The 20,438-nt window shown below is 47.7% G+C and overlaps 1 protein-coding gene and 1 long non-coding RNA gene across 4 annotated transcripts in view; one reads left to right on the top strand and one right to left on the bottom strand.

Moving 5' to 3' along the window:
• LOC135825659 (uncharacterized) overlaps positions 1–20,438 on the top strand; it is a 171,809-nt gene that overhangs the window by 141,120 nt on the left and 10,251 nt on the right. The window contains exons 1-6 of one of the 3 annotated variants that reach the window (XM_065338277.1): positions 12,593–12,982; positions 14,740–14,915; positions 15,231–15,353; positions 15,937–16,038; positions 16,502–16,615; positions 17,264–17,347. In XM_065338277.1, coding sequence (XP_065194349.1) covers positions 14,742–14,915; positions 15,231–15,353; positions 15,937–16,038; positions 16,502–16,615; positions 17,264–17,347 — 597 coding nt within the window. In that variant the 5' untranslated portion in view covers positions 12,593–12,982; positions 14,740–14,741. Of the gene's footprint in view, positions 1–12,592; positions 12,983–14,739; positions 14,916–15,230; positions 15,354–15,936; positions 16,039–16,501; positions 17,961–20,438 lie in introns of those variants that run through there. The other 2 variants (XM_065338278.1, XM_065338279.1) reach the window with 2 other exon arrangements.
• LOC135826297 (uncharacterized) lies at positions 2,223–4,738 on the bottom strand. The gene is made up of 3 exons (XR_010555246.1): positions 4,133–4,738; positions 3,016–3,279; positions 2,223–2,445 (listed from the first exon to the last, which is right to left on the bottom strand). It is a non-coding gene; the product is annotated as an uncharacterized LOC135826297 (long non-coding RNA).

Consider the following 20,438-nt stretch of genomic DNA (forward strand, 5'->3'; position numbering starts at 1 on the left):
AACGTGCAACCTTCGTATAATTTACGTCGCTCTCGTACTTGGCACTTGCCAACTCCGCGGACTGACCGCTGTCTCCATTCTCCCCTGTACAAGGCCCTTCATTACTTTAATTGCTTGCCCGCCCAGCTTCGCGAAATCCCTTCTCGTACTCCCTTCAAATCCGAGATATCCCTGCTGTTGCACAACTCTGTATGCTCGTGTGGCGACCACCTCTGCCCGTACACTTAAGTAGTCATTAACCCCTAGGCCCTGCCCACCCAATTCTTCCTCACTCTTTCTCCATTCTTACACTATTATCTCTTATTGGCCACTGGCTATCGTGAGAATAAAGATTTGAAACAACAGCAACTACGCCAACACACACCTACATCGTGCCTGGACCTGGCCATCTCTAGCCTCAGCCGCAATAACATCACCATCGCAAGCCTGCCCCTATGGGTGCCTCTGATCATGTTGTCATACAAGGCATCCTACGACCCCAGCAGCACACCACCCACAGAAACAATAATACCAATAATAATAATAATAAATATATAAATGAGAGCAGTCCTACACAGCAGAGCACCTCCAGCACATAATGGTTGTGGAGCGAGGAACGCATTGCGTCCCTGCGTGAAGCTCTTGCTACCTGCAATCTGCAGTACGATCCACATCCCACTGACCCTCAGCCAGTAACCTCATTCTGGAACTTCTGAAGAGACCAGATACTGAAACTAGCCGTGCACCATTGCCAAGTGACCAGAAGCAAATCCCGCAAATGTCGTAACCGGACTGCCCGGGGTTGGACCCCAAGGCTGCGGTTCGACATGAACTAACTTACTAATAAACCTTCACATTACAAGGCCGTGCAGTGGTGGCCACTTGGAGAGAGTCCACCAACAGAATTACTCTTACGCACGCACGCACATATACCTAGACATACTCTCACACACACACTCAGGCATATACAGACACGTACACTCACACCAGCGTTCAGGTTGACTCACATCTTCAAAGGAGCTAACTTGGTTCAAGAGACGATAATTATTGAGAGCACAAGGCAAGAGAGACGAAAGCCGAAGCTTCCGCCTGAAGGCGGAAGGCAAGAGAGAGAGAAAGAAGGAAAGTCATCGCAATAGTATCTAGTTGCGGCCATGGAAGTCCATGGCCACGAGATTGCTGGTCCCGCATGCAATAGCGTATCAAACCGTAGTAAATGTGTGTACGAACTGTTGCATAAAGAGCGGGAGCCATGTGGGGAAATAACAGCGTATACCAAATAAGGAAGGCCCCAGGCCTTGTGTGAAGATATAAAATAAAGACGATTATGAACCCGTTTACGGGAGATAGATAAATAATAAGACACCTAAATAAGGCATACTTGTCCCGTAGAGGCCTAAAAGGCACGTGTCTATAGTATGGATACGACATATCCCCCGCTTACACGGAAAAGAACACGTCCTCGTGTTACAAGTAACGTAATAAATTAGACTAAGATTATGGCTAACAATTTAACTAAACGAGTGCAGGTCAAAATTGGAGTTCCGATCAAAAACTGTTCAAAGACTAGCTGTAATATTAGCCACAACCAAACCAGCCAATACCACTGAAATCCTTACTCGTGCCAGACGGGACTCCCAAACAGCTGAGGTGGATGGCGGGAACGCGGGGTTCGCCTTTCCATCACGCCAACTGGCGGAGCACTGTCGAATACCCGAGCGGTGTCCTCCTCGTCTCGGGCGGCGGCATCAGTGGCATCAGGCTGGTAGGACGGAGTCAGGGTGGATGCCATGGGCTGCGGTGGGTCCGACTCATCTTGCTCGTGGACCTCCTGCAGCCGACTCGGTCGATGATGACAACTTTTCAGCCGGTTGACGTGCACTATCAGCCGACGTGCCGTTGGCTCAGACAGCTTGATGCGGTAGGTGACGGCGGAGAGCTTCTCCTCGACTAGGTACGGTCCGTGCCACAGTCTAGAAAACTTGGCGGTTGTACCCGTCGGAATGGCCGGCACCAGAAGCCACACTGCATCACCAGCTGCAAACGTCACGGCCTTAGCGTTACGATCACGGATATGCGCTTGATAGCGGTGCACGTTGCCCAAGTGCTCCCGAACCTGCGCATGAGCGTCCTCCAGGCGTCGGCGGAGAGCACTCACGAATTCCGGCTGGGACGCTACTGCGGATGCTGCTCCTGGCGGTAATCCAAATGCCAAGTCTTGAGGTAGGCATATAAAGCTCCCGACCAAAGAGCAGATAGCTTGGACTGTAGCCGGTACTAGTCTGCGGCGTCGAGCGGTATCCCATCAAGAAGGCTGGCAACTTGATGTCCCAATCTCGATGATTCCGGCAGACATAGTGCGCCAGGCCACGCTCAAGCGTCTGGTTGAATCTCTCAACCAGACCGTCACTCTGTGGATGGTACGCAGTTGTCCTGGTCTTATCTATGCCAAGCAGAAAGCAAACACTGCGAAACAGAGAGCCATCAAAGTTTTTTGCCCTGATCGGTATGCAACCGATCAGGAGCACCAAAACGTGACACAAACTCATTGACAAACACCAAAGCAATAGTGGAAGCATCCATTCTCGAAAGCGGAAAAGCTTCCACCCATTTAGTGAAATAGTCAACTACAACCAAAATATGGCGGTTCCCTTCCGCTGTCTCCGGCAAATTGGGGATCAAATCCATTGCTACTCGCTCAAAAGGATACCCCGTCCAGGAAGACTGCATTGGAGCGCCAGACCCTCTGCCAACGGGACGCTTCAACTGGCTACAGGAAGAACAACTTGCAACCCAATCCAAGACATCTTTCTTCATGCCTACCCAGTGAAATTTTTGCGTCAGTTTCTTCTGCAGGCGTGTAGAACCCGTATGTCCCCCCTGGTCATGATACTCTTGCAAAACCAATGAACGTAAATGCCGGGGAACAACAACTTGCAAGGTAGACGGCTTACCGGGGCAAGGGTCCTCCCAACGACGGCACAACACCCCCTCATGATGAACCAGCATTTCATGATTTTTCCACAAAATACGTACCTCAGGACTGCTACCCATCATGTCCTGTGGGCAAGGCGGAGAGTCCATACCTAGCCAGGACACAACTTGGGCGAGATCTCGGTCCTTCTCCTGTTCCGTTTCCCATCTTGACCACGGCCAGCTGAAACGGCGGATGAGGGGCGTGGGGATGTTGCCAACGTCGTTGTTCACGGCCCCTACGAACAGCGTCGTCGAAGCGTCAGGGCGGCGTGACAATGCATCAGCGTTAGCGTGCGATCGACCTGCCCTGTACAATATGGTGAACTCAAATTCAGACAAAAATTCCAGCCAGCGAGCCACAATCGCCGGTGGATTTTTTTAAATTAGCCAAGTGTTCTAGAGAACGATGATCAGTACGAATCACAAATTGTCTACCAAGCAGGTAGCAACGAAAATGTCGCACAGCCCACGCCAAACCCAACAATTCCTTTTTCGTGGATGCGTACCGTGTTTCTGTATCGGCCAGAAGTCGACTAGCCTACGCTATCGGCCGTTCCAGACCTTCCTGAACCTGAGACAGCACTGCTCCTAACCCTGGTCCACTAGCATCTACGTCTACCAGAAATGGTGATGCATCTTGCCCAAACCTGGGGTAAGCTAGTCCTGGGGCAGTCGTCAGCACTGTCTTCAGATTCAGGAAAGCGGTTTCACAGTCAGGGGTCCACAAAAACACTTGGCCAGTTTTCGTCAGGCTGTACAAGGGGTGGGCAATGGTGGCAAAATCTTGGGCCAACCGCCTATAATTCCCACAGAATCCCAAGAAACCACGCACTTCTCCAACTGCTTCAGGGGTAGGCCAGTTTCTGACTTTCTCATCTTACCCGGGTTGGTCCTAACCCCCTCCCGGGTAACAATGTGGCCCAGGAACTCAACACTTGTGCGGAACAACACTTACTGGGCTTCAACCGCAGATCTGCCTTCAAGAGGCGGTCAAAGACCAACTATGTCACTTTAGATTTCAGTTTCAACACTCCATAATCCGAACCCACAGTACTGATTGAGGCGGGGAGGTAGAGAAGAACATTCGCCCTTGTCCCGACGAAATGGTGCAAGGAATGTGGGATAATATGTCCCGGCCAACAATACAATCACGTGGCAACCCCTTAACAATTCTTACCCGGTGCCAACAGGTTGCATCTCCGAGTTCCAACTGAACAATTGCTGACGCCACGGCTTCTAGTGGTTGCCCGTTGGGGCCAATCAACTTCGGGCCTTGGTCAGAGGTTTCCTTTTCCAGCTCCTTAGGTAGGCGGTCGGCAAAATCCTCTGACAACAATGTAGCGGCGGATCCTGTATCAATCACAGCGTCCACTGGACATCCATTCACCGCTCCAGGCACCAACATGTCCGCACGCTCACTCGCATGTTCAATGAAGACAGAACACATAGATCAGGCTATTGTTTTCTGTAGCAGTCTAAGTTTTGCAGATACTGACTTCAACCCCAGGGTTCCACTACCCGGGAAAATCTACAAAAGCAGATGCAAACTACCTCCCGTCTTTTGTTAATAATGACAACTCTCGGAGTAAGCACTCCCACAGACTGAGAATCCGCAGAAAAGGGCACTAGACTAGAGCTATCCGATCTCTAAAGAGCGGTAATAGCATCAGCTACATCCCAGAGGCTAATTCATAGGTTTCTTATGAGAACTCGCAAGGCCTAGGACTCAGCAATAATCAGTCTGCAATCAGCCACATGCACAGAGCTAGCAAGCGCTACAAATGCGTCAATTTGCAACAAATACAAACTGGCGTATTTTTCCAATTCTTCCTTACCGGCAAGGTCAGGGGACCAGCGAGGATCGCACTGTAGGGGCGTCGATTCCACTCCCACCGATGGGGCGGTAGAAACCCTACAGCAATGGCTTCAGCTACAATAGCTGCACGAGCATGAGCAGCTGCTGAGACAGCGCAGGAGGTAACAGCAACTCTTTTTCACAGCACCTGCTGAACCATAAGGTCACAAACACAAAACCACAAAAAAAAAACACAAACCACAAGCACAGCAGGAAAACTGCTGCCACTGTGCCAGCTTCGTCATACAGGTCAAATTCTCCATTAACGCCATGATCAAACCCTTGACTTGGCGACTCTCCACATCTGTTTCCAGAATGCGAATGTCCATACCAAGTGACACCAACCAAAATATTGGATATACGACGCCACGTGGAATTGTCGTCAGACTTACGATCAAGAGAAACTGCCCAAGAACAACCATACCTTCTTCTTGATATCCTTGAGATCTCGTAGAAGTCCGGTAATTCGCGGATTGGGCAGCGGAAAATCCATACTGCCCGTCCATTCGATCGACCGGGGCATCACAATGTCATAATCATCAATATCTCTCTCGTTGACAGCACACAAGGTGTCGGATCCTGTTCACTGCGCCAAATGTCGTAACCGGACGGCCCGGGGTTGGACCCCAAGGCTGCGGTTCGACATGAACTAACTTACTAATAAACCTTCACATTACAAGGCCGTGCAGTGGTGGCCACTTGGAGAGAGTCCACCAACAGAATTACTCTTACGCACGCATGCACATATACCTAGACATACTCTCACACACACACTCAGGCATATACAGACACGTACACTCACACCAGCGTTCAGGTTGACTCACATCTTCAAAGGAGCTAACTTGGTTCAAGAGACGATAATTATTGAGAGCACAAGGCAAGAGAGACGAAAGCCGAAGCTTCCGCCTGAAGGCGGAAGGCAAGAGAGAGAGAAAGAAGGAAAGTCATCGCAATAGTATCTAGTTGCGGCCATGGAAGTCCATGGCCACGAGATTGCTGGTCCCGCATGCAATAGCGTATCAAACCGTAGTAAATGTGTGTACGAACTGTTGCATAAAGAGCGGGAGCCATGTGGGGAAATAACAGCGTATACCAAATAAGGAAGGCCCCAGGCCTTGTGTGAAGATATAAAATAAAGACGATTATGAACCCGTTTACGGGAGATAGATAAATAATAAGACACCTAAATAAGGCATACTTGTCCCGTAGAGGCCTAAAAGGCACGTGTCTATAGTATGGATACGACACAAAAATACTACGCCCACTCGTCCTTGGATGACTAAGGGGCCTATTATATGTGCAACTCCAGCCCGGGCTGGAGCAAGCGGGCCAGCCCGCCAAGGGTGTTTACATGTGCAAGGCCGGGCTGGTCGCCAGCCCGCAGTGAGTTTATATGCGCTGAGCACACGCCAGCCCGTTGTGAGTATGCAGCGAACACACTACGACTGTGGTGTGCTGCCCCGGGCTGAAACGCAGGGCTGCAAGCCATACTCAGGTTATAAACCTAAAAACTTTTTTTCTCACACAATGTATTCTTCTGCTGATTTCTTTTCGCGCTGTGGCACATGTTTGGTGTGTTGTATCACCTCGTTTCTTTTCCCTGTTTTTCACATTTTTAGCTGTCCATATCAAAGTATTTTGCAAGTAGTTCTCCGCCCACTTTAATGTAAATCATGCATGTCGACAAATAAACAGTGCTCACTGTACGTCCTTCTTGTTGCTGTACAAAAAGCTTCGTAGATTTTCAAGACAATATCGGGAATCCTCTTTATAACTACCCTCAAAAGGTAAAAGTACCTATTTTGTAGTATGAACGTAGTGTCGACACCATAATAATACAACTCTGGCCCGGGCTGGTCTGTTTATATGTGCTTTTTCTGGCCCGCCTAGCCGGGATCCCGGGTGCCTCGAGGCGAGATCCCGCCTCGCCGGGCCAGCCCGCTTGCCATGTAAACGCACCACAGGTTTTGTGTGGATTTGTGTACAACCCCGAGATCCCGTTGCAGGCGGGCTGGCCCGCCTGTCGACCAGCCCGGGCTGGAGCTGCACATATAATCACCCCCTTAGGATCTCCTCAGCCAGATCAAAACAAAGCACAAACAGTTCCGCACCTACAAGGCGACCCAACTAGACTCAGATTGGAAACTGCCACAGCCCAGCGTAACCGAGTAACCGCTCTTTTGCGACAGGCTAAGTCCGATTTTGTCCAGCAGACAACGTCAACGGGTACAAACCTCCACCGTCCACTGAAGCACCTGAAGAAACCGCCTAAGCAAACAATTCCCACACTATCGACAGCCAACTCCACTGCAGCAACGGCTATGGAGAAGGCAACAGCTCTCAACAAGTTCTTTATCTCCCAAAGCCAACAGTCCATCGACAAGACCGCCTGTACTACACCAGACATCAACACTACCCCTGACATCAGTCATACTATAAATACAATCGCAGCAACAGTGGAAGAGGTCGAGAAGCTTCTAAGCAGTCTAGAAACTGGCAAGAGCCCAGGCTTTGACAACATCCCAACTCGGCTCCTGAAAGAAACTGCAAAGGAAATCTCCCCATCTCTCACTAGTCTCTACAATCTGTCCTTCAGAACCGGAGAAATACCACAGGATTGGAAAGACGCAACTATTACACCCATCCCCAAGTCGGGCAACCCCTCCCATCCTACCAACTACCGACCCATCTCCCTGCTCAGTATAATATCAAAAACACAAGAAAAAAATTAATAGTCCACTCTCGCCTGTACAATCACATAGCACCGCACTTACCCTCCAACCAATCCGGCTTCAGGAAACAAGACGGGACCGAACTGCAACTCGCACGGATCGTCCACCAGATATCCACAGCTAGGGATGCGGGGAAGCATGTTGTTGCGTGTTTCTTCGATCTCAGTAAAGCCTTTGATCGTGTATGGCATCAAGGCTTGCTGAAAAAGCTGAGCCACTACGGTGTCGACGGCAAGGCTCACAAGTGGCTCGAAGCCTACTTGACAGGACGCAGACAGCGGGTGCAGGTTGAAGGCACCACATCCGCCTTCATACCAATACCAGGGGAGTGCCCCAGGGCTCTGCCCTGGGACCACTTCTGTTCCTGGCGTACACCATTGACCTGCCCACTGCCTTTGAAAATGCTACAATCTCGTGTAGCCAGTTCGCGGACGACACCGCACTAATTGCCATTGCAGGCAGCTACATTGAGTGTGAGGCTGCGCTACAAAGAAGCGTCGATGCCGCAGCAGAATGGCTAGAGCGCTGGCACCTGCTAGTCAATAAAACGAAAACCGTCATCCTCCCGCTCTACCATGCTAACCGACCCCCACCACGACTACCCGAAATAGAACTTGGGCAAACCCTACGAGAAACAGTAACACAACATCGTCACCTCGGCATCATCTTTCAGCACGACCTAAGATGGTCAGCCCACCTTGACTTTGTGCTGAAGAAAGCCGTAAAATCTTTTAATATTCTCTTTAGGCTCAAATCAACTCTACACACTAAATCACTCTCTCTCATCTACAAAACATATATACTGCCTATAATTGAATATGCATGCATTGCCGTCACCCCGCTCTCAATCGCAGCCCTTGACCGTCTTGAGCGAATCCAGCGCAAGGCGGCCAGAATCTGCCTCCGTCTCCCGCTCTACACTCCTCCGAATCATTCAACACTGCTCCATCGGCTCAAATGGCCGACAATGTTCTCTCGCCGCAAAGTGAAGCTCACCCCTCTTTCTCTCTCTCGCTCTCTCTTTCTCTCGCTCTCTCTCGGTCTCTCTCTCTCTCTCTCTCTCTCTCTCTCCCACTCTCTCTCTCTCTCTCTCTCTCTCTCTCTCTCTCTCTCTTTCTTTCTTTCTCCTCTCTCTCTCTCTCTCTCTCTCTCTCTCTCTCTCTCTCTCTCTCTCTCTCTCTCTCTCTCTCTCTCTCTCTCTTTCTTTCTTTCTCCCTCTTTCTCTCTCTCGCTCTCTCTTTCTCTCGCTCTCTCTCGGTCTCTCTCTCTCTCTCTCTCTCTCTCTCTCTCTCTCTCTCTCTCTCTCTCTCTCTCTCTCTCTCTCTCTCTCTCTCTCTCTCTCTCTCTCCGCCATTCCTCTCGCCCCCCTCTCCCATGGTGCTTGCTGTGTACGCCGATCCCGAGACCCTTGGTCGGGGGAGTCCACTGCATCTCACCAGCGCAGCTCATGTAGCGCCTACACACCCATTGTTGTCTTTTTTGTTTCGTCTTCGTTTTGTCTCCCCCTTCTTCCGTAGGTATGTGCAATGTGATAAAAAAAAAAAAAAAAAAAAAAACCCTTCTTGCTCACTCCATAAAATACCAATATGCCCCACAACACATACGCTTACTCAACACCCCCGCTAAAAGTTGCGGCCCAGTACAGCCTTCGACACGCACGCACTTGGCACCTCCCACCCTCCAGAACCGATCGCTGTAAAGACTCCCCACTGTACAAGTCCCTAGAATACTACAATGCCCTCCCTGCTAGCATCCGTGACGTCTCCTCCCGACCTGCTTTCAAACAAGAAATCTGCTCACTGCTGATTAACTCAATCTGCTCCTGCAGCGCTCACCCTCTCCCGTACTTGTAAAATTCAAAGTGATGTAAATCACTTTCCAACTGCTAAACATAAAAAAAAAAAAAAAAGGCGCTGACGCCTGTTGGGAATTCCCTAGTAAAAGAAGAATAATGCAATGAATATAACTAAATGCGCACTCATATCACAACCATGGGGACGAATCATGTATTCCAGAACGTTTTCTTGTCACAATTATCAATGGAATTCGTGACTAAAGAGAATGATGAAACTACAATAGGATTTATACACTTGCAGTGGAACAGCGAGGATACAAGCATAGTAAGAAAAATAGCACAAACCTAGGAACAATTTGCACAGGTAATAAACTATAGGTGAGGTGAGAAATAATAGGAAATTCAGCAAGTGCAGTGTGACAATGGACATGCATGTGTAAGTGTGTGTGAGTGCGAATTTACTGGAATAGCGTAAGTGCGGTGACATTTTCTTTTTGTTTACAAAGATTTGGATCACGAATGCGAATGTAGACTGCTTCTAGAACTTTCAACTGCTTGAAACTACTTGCAGAACGAACAACACTGAACCAAGAATCATCATAACTTTCACGACACACGGGGTTAGACAACAAATGCAATTTAATTGCCGATGTATTCTTCTTCTTCTCACCGCCTCCGCCTTCACTTGGTTTCTGACCGCCACCGTCCTTCACACCATCTGCACCATCATCGTCATCATCGTCATCGTCCTCTTCATCATCGCTGCCACCTTCACCTGTCGTCGGCTCTCCCAGCAACTGACCACCGGGTTCATCATCGTCACTGCACACGTCGCTTCCACACTCCTCCTCCAGCTGCCGTCGCGTTCTCTTCCTGACCGGTCTTCCCTTGCCATTGCCAAACGCCTGACAGTCGTCAACTCTTCCGCTGGCATCATCCATATCCGGAGAGTTTCGATGCATCTTTCCAGTCACCTCTGCAAACCGAGCTGCCGCCAGCCGTTTGCTCCTTCTCAGCTTTGGTGAGTTGCGGTTGTCTGCGTCCGGCGTTCCGGTACTCGCTGATAATGAAGATAAGACACAGTGTTCGTCTTTGTTTACATTAATGTTTGTTCCCAATTTCTGCGTGCTGTGTTGGTTTTTCCGAGACACCGTTTGTGGAGCAGAAGCCTCTGCCGGAACGGACAGTGGAGTTGGGTGCTTACGTGGTCGGCCACGCTTTGGTCGGGAGGACCTAGCCGCCTGTGACAATATTGAGAGCGGCACGTGTTGTTTGATACGTTCGGACAGATGTTGAAGGGTCCTACCAACATACCGACTACCACATTGTCGGCATTCAAAGTAGTAAATGAGGTGACTCAATTGTAGGGTTGGTAGGACATCCTTCAACATCGTGAACGAACGGATCGTAGTGAACACGGTAACCACATTGGTGGCAAAGTAGGTTTTCTCCACTAGGGATTTCACCACACGGGCCGTGTCCCTCGATTCTTTCCCTTTCCAGGGCAAGCAAAGAAATACGCGGCACGGCAACGGTCCGATAGCTCGTTCCTTAACAACAGGTGTAGTTGTTAGAAGTTTGTCGAGGAGCTGCTGCGGGTAGCCATTCTTCACAAATACGGAGCGTAGAAAATCAAGTTCCTGTTGTAGCTTTGTTGGTGAACAAATGCGTTGTGCCCTATTTACAAGGTTACGAACTAAGTTTGACTTGTACTGGGAAGAGCAGAACGAGTCAAACATCATGTACTGCCCGGTGAAAGTGGGTTTACGGTATACTGTAGTCAATACACCAGTCTGGGTCTTTTCGACTAACACATCCAGAAACGATAGCTTATTGGACTCTTCATGTTCACACGTAAATCTCAGTGCAGGATGGATTGTATTCAGTTTCAGCAGAAAGTCGTCAGCGTCTGCTCTCGAATCAAAGTACGTGAAGGAGTCATCCACAAACCTGACGTACAATTCCGGCCACTTATCTATCTTCGATTCACAGTACCCAACAAACACATTGGCTAGGACCGGACCCAATGGAGAACCCATAGCCACGCCATCCGTCTGTTTATACATGATGTCGTCAAATGAAAACTCCACACCACTCGTAACCATCAACATCAAGCGGCGAAAAGCCGAATTCCATTGATAATTGTGACAAGAAAACGTTCTGGAATACATGATTCGTCCCCATGGTTGTGATATGAGTGCGCATTTAGTTATATTCATTGCATTATTAAGATTATTGTCTCCACGTCGCCTTTTTACAAAAGAAGAATAAATAATAATAATATAATAATAAACCCACAATCTCACCTTCTCATAAATTTATCTCTTATTGGCGATGGTGCCATCGTGAGAATAAAGAATTCAAAAAAATTCAAACAACAACAACAACAACAAGTTCAAAGTGATGTAAATCACTTTCCAACTGTTTAACCCACAATCTCACCTTCTCATAAATTTATCTCTTATTGGCGATGGTGCCATCGTGAGAATAAAGAATTCAAAACAACAACAACACCAGCAACAGCAACAGCACTCCAACACACCATTTCACGTCAACACATACATGTAGTAGAGTACATAGTATTAGACCTGCCCTGTTGATCCCCGATCAGCCAAATGTACAGTCTGTTGCTGAGTTGTACACCAGACCACACACAAGCAGCTACTACAATGTCTACATTGTCAAGTTGCTCAGTGACGTCATGTCATTATGGTGACATGTGTTTGGCAACAACCAGCTATAAAATAGAATTTTACGACAATCAGATTGACAACACCAACACCACCCTGGTCTGTATGGGACTGTACCCTAAGACATGATGTCATCAGCTCTTTGTCCGTGTTTGATGAGAAGAGCGTAGCATTCTGACGAGTAGGTTGTGGTGTACTTAGTAAAAAAAATTAAAAAAATTGAATCGTGATTGGTTACAGGTAGTGTTGTTACGTGGTAATGGGGTAGGTCCCCCATTATGTGTGTAGTCTACATGTGTGAATGTGATTCTGGTCACCAATGTAAACAACACCTGTTATGGTCTCGGTCTGTGCAGAGAGCGACGACATCGTGCAGACGTGCAGAATATCACGTGACAAACCACGACACACGCGGACACGCAGTGCTGCCTACACGAGATGCCTGAGTTATCGCTAAGCTAAGGCACACAGCCACACAGCTAAACCAGTATGAGTAATGTATGAGTAGATGGCCGTCCGTGGTCTGCCAGACGGTGAGCATCTCTTGCCATTTACCACATGCATGTAAAGCACGATTCGTTCAAACATTAGATCACATCGCTATTCGGTCGGCACAGCTCAGTCTTCCATTTCTCACGACACAGTCCAGTTGTCCGTTTTCGTCTCCCTCCCTTTCTCATTTGTTGTAAACGTCTTCTAGTGTTGTTGAACAGTGCCTACCTACCTTTGTTAGTCGTGCATTATCCTTTCCAGTCATTGTTACTCGTTCTCTCAACTACTAATCAGTCTGTGGTGGCTACAACGCTCTCTCAGTGAATAACAAGTTCAGCACAACGCTCTCTCAGTGAGTAACAAGTTCAGCACAACGCTCTCCTTCTCTAAACGACCTACTTACTCCAGTCAGCCCACACCGCAAACGTTTGAGGAAGATTTCACCGAACGGACAACTCAGTCAGTAAGTAAAAATACAATCATGCGATATAGGTCTATTTGAAATCCCCCTACAGCATTAGTATCACTGATATAGCACCCTGTGACTATGCCTACTCCAGAGCTAGGTCATGAGGCTGAGTGACATGGTTGAGAACTAGCGTGTGTGCACTTGCTTGGTAGAAATCCGCCAGGCACTGCACTGACTGACCTGGTTGACATAATGCATGGGTGTATTTCAAAAACGGCTCACGTTAGCGACTGGATCATTCGTTTCACTCCCCTGAGCTGACCCTGTCCTCGCACTGAGTGCTACATCTTATCGGTCTAGTTAGCAACTGTGGATTGTTCAGTAGCGGTTCATGACCTGTAGATCAAAGTCCAAAGTTCAAACAGTGAGTTAACTAGTTACTCCTTTGCTGCACCATTCCGTCAAGCAGCTGAATACCTTCTTGCAGGTGTTGGCCCTCCGGGCTTCCACGTCAAGTTTCTTCTCTAGTTTCTCTTCACTGCTACTTGAAGACAACGTTCAACGAAACGTTAAGGATGACTTTCTTCAATTGTAGTCGTGTTCGTCTAGGAGAAGTTCAACGGTGACTTTATCCGTATGGCAAGTTAGAAACTGAATAGATCATTTTCAGAACTCTCAATAGACCAGAGAAGTTCATGATGTTTCCTACACTTAGTGAGAAAGAAGAGAAAAGTAGATCGTTTTCACTGTCATCAACGTATCTCCACCAAGGAATGTAAGTTACAAATGGTGGCACTCCATCTCTTTCTCTTCGTTTACTTCCCATATTTTCGTTAGTACTGTCGTCTCGTTGGTCTCCATCTTTGCCCTTGTCCCGTGTCGCAACATGACGGCCATTCAGGGACCTACTGATTGACCTTTTGTAGACGAAGTACATTTCAGTTCTTTGTAACGAAGGTAGACTTGGCGAGCAAGAGGATTTATAGATATTTCTAGTTGCGATCGACATGAAGATTGTTCAAATATCAAGTGTTTGCTGTTGCAACTGTTCGTGCTTGTCAAGTTGAAGTTGAAGTTGTTCCATTCATTTTGTGCGAAGACCTTCCTTCGAACTGTCGTTTTCTTCTTGGTTGTCAACGGTACGAGAGTTGGTGTTGTTTGAGGTGGAGAGCAGTATTCTTTCGTTGATAGTTGTCGTAGGCAGTTGTAGTAATGAGGTGTAACATTTGTCGGTGGTTTCTGGGGTTTTGCTGAGACAGGCAAATTGCATTGTGTTGCAGTGTGTTGTGAAGATGTCCCCGTGATGTCGTTCATTGATCGTCCTAACGTTTTTCAGCTACTGACACAGTCATTGACTGACGTAGCTGCATGTCCGTGGATGTGGGGTCAAAGGTTATTCCACTCTAAATATGGTGTTGGGTATGACGTCATGATGAGTGTGTATGTGTGTGCGTACGCATCAGTGTAGATGCAAGTATTGACATGTGAGATCAATGTTGTTTGGATCATTGTGTATGTCATAGTATGTGAGTACTTGTTGTCTCTCTTACCTCCCATTTTCTGTCCCCTTGTCTGTCCATCTGTATGTGTGTCTGTCTGTCTGTTTGTATCTGTCTGTCCATCTGTGCGTGTGTGTGTGTATGTGTGTGCACGTGTGTGTGTGTGTCTGTGTGTGTATGTCAGTCTGTCTGTTCTCTGTCTCTCTGTCTGTGTGTCTGTCTGTGTGTCTGTCTGTGTGTGTGTGTGTGTGTGTGTGTCTGTCTGTCTGTCCGTCTGTGTGTCTGTGTTGTGTATGCATTGTCCCTGTACAGATATGTCCAGTCGAGAAGTAGAAGGATTTGCTGTAGAGGTACGGCGACGGGATGCCACAACGGAAAGTCTTCAGGCTGCTGTGCCTCCTGAGCAGCCGCAATTGTCCTCCACATCACGTAAAGTGACATGGAAACCATTACCATCACACTGGAAGACACACTGCTACTCAATGGGAGTAAGTAGAGTGTTGCTGTACAGTGTGTGTGTGTGTGGGGGGGTTCTGTGACACCTGGCCTTCTTGTCTGTACCATTGTCAAGTGATTGTTGACCAGTGGGAATCGTTGGTGTGACATACCTTTACAAGATGTGCAATTGCTGCAAGCTTCTCTCAAGCTGGAATAAAGTTATGGCAATTTGTCTGGTTTGGATCGCTGACCCCTGAGGTCAATCAGTAGGTTTCCTAACTCCTGATGGCATTGTACTGAGAGTATTGTTGCTGTCGTTTTTGTAATTGTCAAATCGTTTTTTTTCTGTTTTGTATATCACACAGACAATGCTCCTTTTTGTGATCTGCTTGGAGGGTCGGCATCTTCGTGATGAAATCCTCTACACTATTGTACACTACATATTTAGTGTACATAGTGTAGAGGTGGACGAGCAAGACGAAACTCGTGTAAGTTGTTGTGTTCTTGATTGTTAGTAGACTCAGTACTGTTCAGGTTTGTCATGGTTGTTCTGTCTGTCTGTCTGTCTGTCTGTCTGTCTGTCTGTCTGTCTGTCTGTCTGTCTGTCTGTCTGTCTGTCTGTCTGTCTGACGTTTCACTCCAGTGTTTCTGTATCCCTGCACTGTACCATGTATCCGTCTGTCCACATGCCTCAAGATTTTGCGTCATTGGGATGTACAACTGACTGTGTGTCCGTCACGTGTGTGTGTGTGCACGTGTGTATGTGTGTGTGTGCGAGTGTATGTGTGTGTGTGTGTGTGTGTGTGGGTGTGCGTGTGTGCGTGTGTGCGTGTGTGTGTGTGTGTATGATGGTGTGTATGTGCGTGTGTGTATGCATGTATGTGTGTGTGTGTGTGTGTGTGTGTGTATGTGCGTGTGTGTGTGCGTGTATGTGTGTGTGTGTGTGTATGTGTGTGTGTGTGTGTGTGTGTGTGTGTGTGTGTGTGTGTGTGTGTGTGTGTGTGTGTGTGTGTGTGTGTGTGTGTGTGTGTGTGTGTGTGTGTGTGTGTGCGTGTGTGTGTGTGTGTACAGGGCAACTGGACACTACTGCACTGGTGTGCATTGCATGGAAATGATCGACTAGCAAATATTCTCATCAGACGTGGAGCTGATGTCAATGTGCAGGACAGCGTGGTAAGAACTAGTGATAGTTTAGAGTCTGGTTGTCTCAACTGAATTCTCAGTTTGTATGTTCCTACATGTCTATCTGTGTGTCTGTAAGACAAGCTGTTCATTGTTACTGCATGTGTGTCCTTCTGTTTGTATGTCCACATGTGTATGTACATCTGCGTGTGTGTACATGTATGTTTATGTTTGTCCATGTGTGTGTGTGTGTGTGAGTGTTTGTGTGCATGCGTGTGTGCATGTCCGTGTGTGTGTGCATGTGTGCCCGTACGTGTGCGTGTGTGTGCGTGTGTGTGTGTGTGTTTGTGTGTGTGTGTGTGTGTGTGTGTGTGTGTGTGTGTGTGTGTGTGTGTATGTGTGTGTTGATGCGTTTGTTCTAGTTGTCCAGGTCTGTGTCGGTGTGTGGTTGTAGTAGTTAGTGTAATGGTTGTATAGCAATACTCATCACATTCTCTCTTTCTCTACACTACAGCTACGATTCACTCCACTTCACTATGCAGTCTACCAGAAAGAGATCAACGTTGTCAAGGTGATGCTGTCACATGACAGTGACGGTGTCACCTTGGATACCACACTGCGTGACAGTGTAAGTATTTGATTGTGTGTTGTTGTGAAGTGAACAGTTTCTACTCGACCTTCTCACCTGTCCTGCCTTTCTCTCTCTCTCTCTCTGCCCCTCGCTCTCTCTCTCTCTCACACACAACTACCACAACTCTCCTCTTGTCAGAAATGTGTACCAGTTGTACAATACCGTACTCGATGACATCATGCGTACAATATCGCCACGTGGTCATATTCACTCTGTGGTTCATTTTTTGAATAATTTCGAAATCAGTGTGTGAAGGAGTAGACTGTTTGATGGTGTCTGTTGGAACGAGTGAGGAGTGAAGGGTTGTTGTTATTGTAACGAGTACGCAGAAGACATGCTGTTGTTCCTGACGTGGAGCAGGCGCTGTGGACGTCTTCCTCTCGTCGTGGATATTTTCGTTCGAGTAGAAATCTGTAAAAAAATTCAAATTTGTCGAGGCATGAACTGCATGGAGTAGCAATGTTGCTGAGGAAGGAGAGACTTGTTCTGTACATGTGAGTTGTCTTGTGGAGAGGTTGATTTCGTCTCGTTGTAGATTATGTCCTTGGCCTTCGTTGTGTTTTCGTTTTTGTAAAAATTAATTGGAACGAATTTTCTCAAAAATGATTTTCTGTTGTTCCTGTGATGTGATGTTGAGTTACTCAGGATGGGAAAACAGCGTTGGATCTAGCCAGGCACCATAAGCATGAGGGATGTGTGCAGTTGCTGGTGGATCACGAGAGTGCGAAGGTATGTTGAATAGACTTGACTGTGAGTGACTGAATTTAGATGTACTGTGTGTATACAGTAAACATTGCAGCGTGTCGTACATTTGATTGGTTGAACTATGCAGTGACTAGGTGTCACGTGAGTCACGTGAGGTGCACCTACCACCACCATGTCCTACATTTGTACAGCTGTCTATGAGATCAAGATTACATAAACACGAGAGTGTGTAACTCCGCTTGGTCTGGCCATGGCGGTATGTTTCGTTTTGTTGACTTTTCTGGAGATGATGAGTCATACCGTACGAGGCATGTGCTACGAGTCTGTGGGCGCGTGAGCTTGTACAGTTTTCATTAGGGGTCGTCCAAAAGAGGTTGCACGGGCCGTTGGTGTGTGAGCGGCATTGATTGCACTGCGAAAGAAACGATCGACTCTGTACGAGCTCTAGACTTTTGTACAGATTCCAGGACGCGCTCGATGCGTCTTGAGAGTCTTGCTTCTGAGCGGCAAGATGACATGCACGACAGGTGACTGCCTTTGAGCGTGATTCGAGACGAGGAGAAGTGGAACAAGCTATGAAACGAGCAGCATCTGTCTGGATAGAATGTTTTCAGCTCTTCCTCCAGCGACGATAGTGGTGAGGAGGATGTGTAACTTGCTAGGATTTTCGGCTGAGTTGCTTTCTGACGTGTAAAGTATCATATACATAGCGTTTTCTGATCGTGGCATGCTTCGAATATTTGTATTTTCGTTTTGAGACAAGAGTGAAGATAAGTGGCAATTTTAACTTGGCGGACAAAGTACTTCCTCCGTTAACAAAAACTTCGTGATGGATTTTGATCGATAGGAAAACGCTTAGAATAGGTCAAGAACAGTTTGTATCGCCTGCAAATCACTGGACGAAGGTAGTTCAGCCTATGTACAGCATCTTTACAAGAGAAACTATTGGCAGAATGAGCAGATAGTTCAGTTTGCGTTGCTTTTGCTCGACTCATTTTTGACCCTGGTTCGCTGCCGTCATCTGCTGCGCGCGAGTCGTCATCTTGTTCGAGTCGTTCAGCTCGTTTCAGCCTTGCTTCGGCTTCTTTGATCACACTTCGCTGAACTTGATGTCGCCGTCGTTGAAGTAAGTGTGCTTTCAAGCTGCGTGATCCGCCGCGGTGGTGATTACTCGTTTCCACCAGAGAGTCGTAAAAATATTTTACGACTCCCTGGTTTCATCTTCGCTCTCCAGAACTCCGCGAAACGAGGAGTAAAGGACTACTAAAGGCACAGCCAAACTGATTCCATTTTCTGTGATTGATACCCTGCCAACACGGAACGGCAGCGGCTAGCAAGTCCAGTCGACTTTCTTTAGCCACGAGACTTGCGTCGGACTGCAGACTTCTAAAAGAATGCACGGTCATCAGCATTCGAATCTGGGCTTTGCGCAGGTTGAACAAGAACCTGAGTTCAGAATTATTTCATTGCGCCGTGCGATCGGAGCACCTCCTTGTTCACTCGCTCATTGTGTGGGCTCGCTGCTCCGTTCCATTGCTCTCAAACTCAGTGCTAGAGTAGTAGAGAGGCCAAACAAGGTATTACCCCCTCGGAGAAGTGATATTTCAATTTCGCTCGCCATTACTGTCCTCACCTATGTTGCCACAGCTCAACCATCGATTCCGCTCGCTTGTTGTGAAAGGTCGCTTTCCTTGCATGGTACCTTTTTCATGGCATGCCAGGGAAGGACGAGAAAGTGACTGCGACTCATTTCACAGCAGTTTGTGTGCAAACCTGTCCCTCAAAATTAGGGCTGAAACGATCATTCAATAACTCCTAACGATCAACCAATATCGTTAACGATCGATATATTGGTTTTATCGATTCTTGTCGGCTCTATTGAACACCAGTTTATGAAGAAATTCCATGATGCCTTTGCTGTGTTAGAAATTTGTGGCACCGCACTGTTGACATCTGTAGGAATCTGGCTGGTTTTATCAACATGAACTACTCAACTAGAGGATTTCATGTTGTTTCTAGAGCGAAGAATCTTGTCATCACCCTCTGGGAACTGCTCTCATCTCCGGCTTCTCCCACAAATGAACCGAAAAGGCAAAGTCTTCTCTCCCAATCTCTTTCAAAGCCACAAATCAATTTTACTGCGCTTGAAAGTACATGATTGCACTCGTATCCACTATAGGATGGAGTGCAAGGGCTAGAATACTGTCACTGATATGCATCCATAAAAAATCGTTAGCACTCGTTTTGAGCACTTACGATTATCGATTGCACTCTTAACGATCGATAGGCGAGTTATCGGTATAATTGTTTCAGCCCTACTCAAAATCCATCATGAAGTTTTTGTTAACGGAGGAAGTAGGCCATTCACACGACCTGCAAACTCAAATTTATCGTACCGTTTCCAAGGATATTTACTCGCATACGATTAACTTGGACACACGCTTGCAACTGATTTTTGAACTTGGCCGGGGCCCTTGTGCTCACGATTATACTTTTGCACACGAGCAAAAGTGCCGATGTTGAAAGTGCGCGCTGCAAATGTAGTGTGTGGGATATTTTTTCAAACTGGAATTTAAAACCCAGGCCGACGGGTACACACCCAGGTCTGCGGGCATACTTCTGCATACGCACACACACACATACACACACACACACACACACACACATTCATGTGCACAAACATAATTGCAGACACTCCCACGCCCGTCTGTACGTACAACGACGTACTCACGCACTCACTCACAAGCAATCAACACATAGGTTTGGGGGTTGCCATGACTTCAATTTGATTAAAGATAATAGTACGTGATGATAGACCAGTTCCAAGAAAACAAACGATAATAGTTGAGTAACATCACGTTCGATCGTCAGTGATTCACACTGCCCACCGGGGGCAAACGCACGAACGGCCCACCGAGGGCTAGCCTGCAGCTGCCCACCGTAGACCGGTGACACGAGCGGCTAGCGAGGCCAACAGCCAGCCCACTGAGGGCTAAGTAATCCTGCCCGCCGTGGGCCGTTAGCATACTGCCCACCAAGGGCGCACAAATGGCCGACGGGGCCAGTAATCTGCCCGCTGCAGGCGCATGAATGGCCGCCGAGGCCAACAGCTTAC

The sequence above is a fragment of the Sycon ciliatum genome, chromosome 10 (assembly GCF_964019385.1).
Source record: "Sycon ciliatum chromosome 10, ocSycCili1.1, whole genome shotgun sequence".
NCBI classification, from domain to species: Eukaryota; Metazoa; Porifera; class Calcarea; order Leucosolenida; family Sycettidae; genus Sycon; species Sycon ciliatum.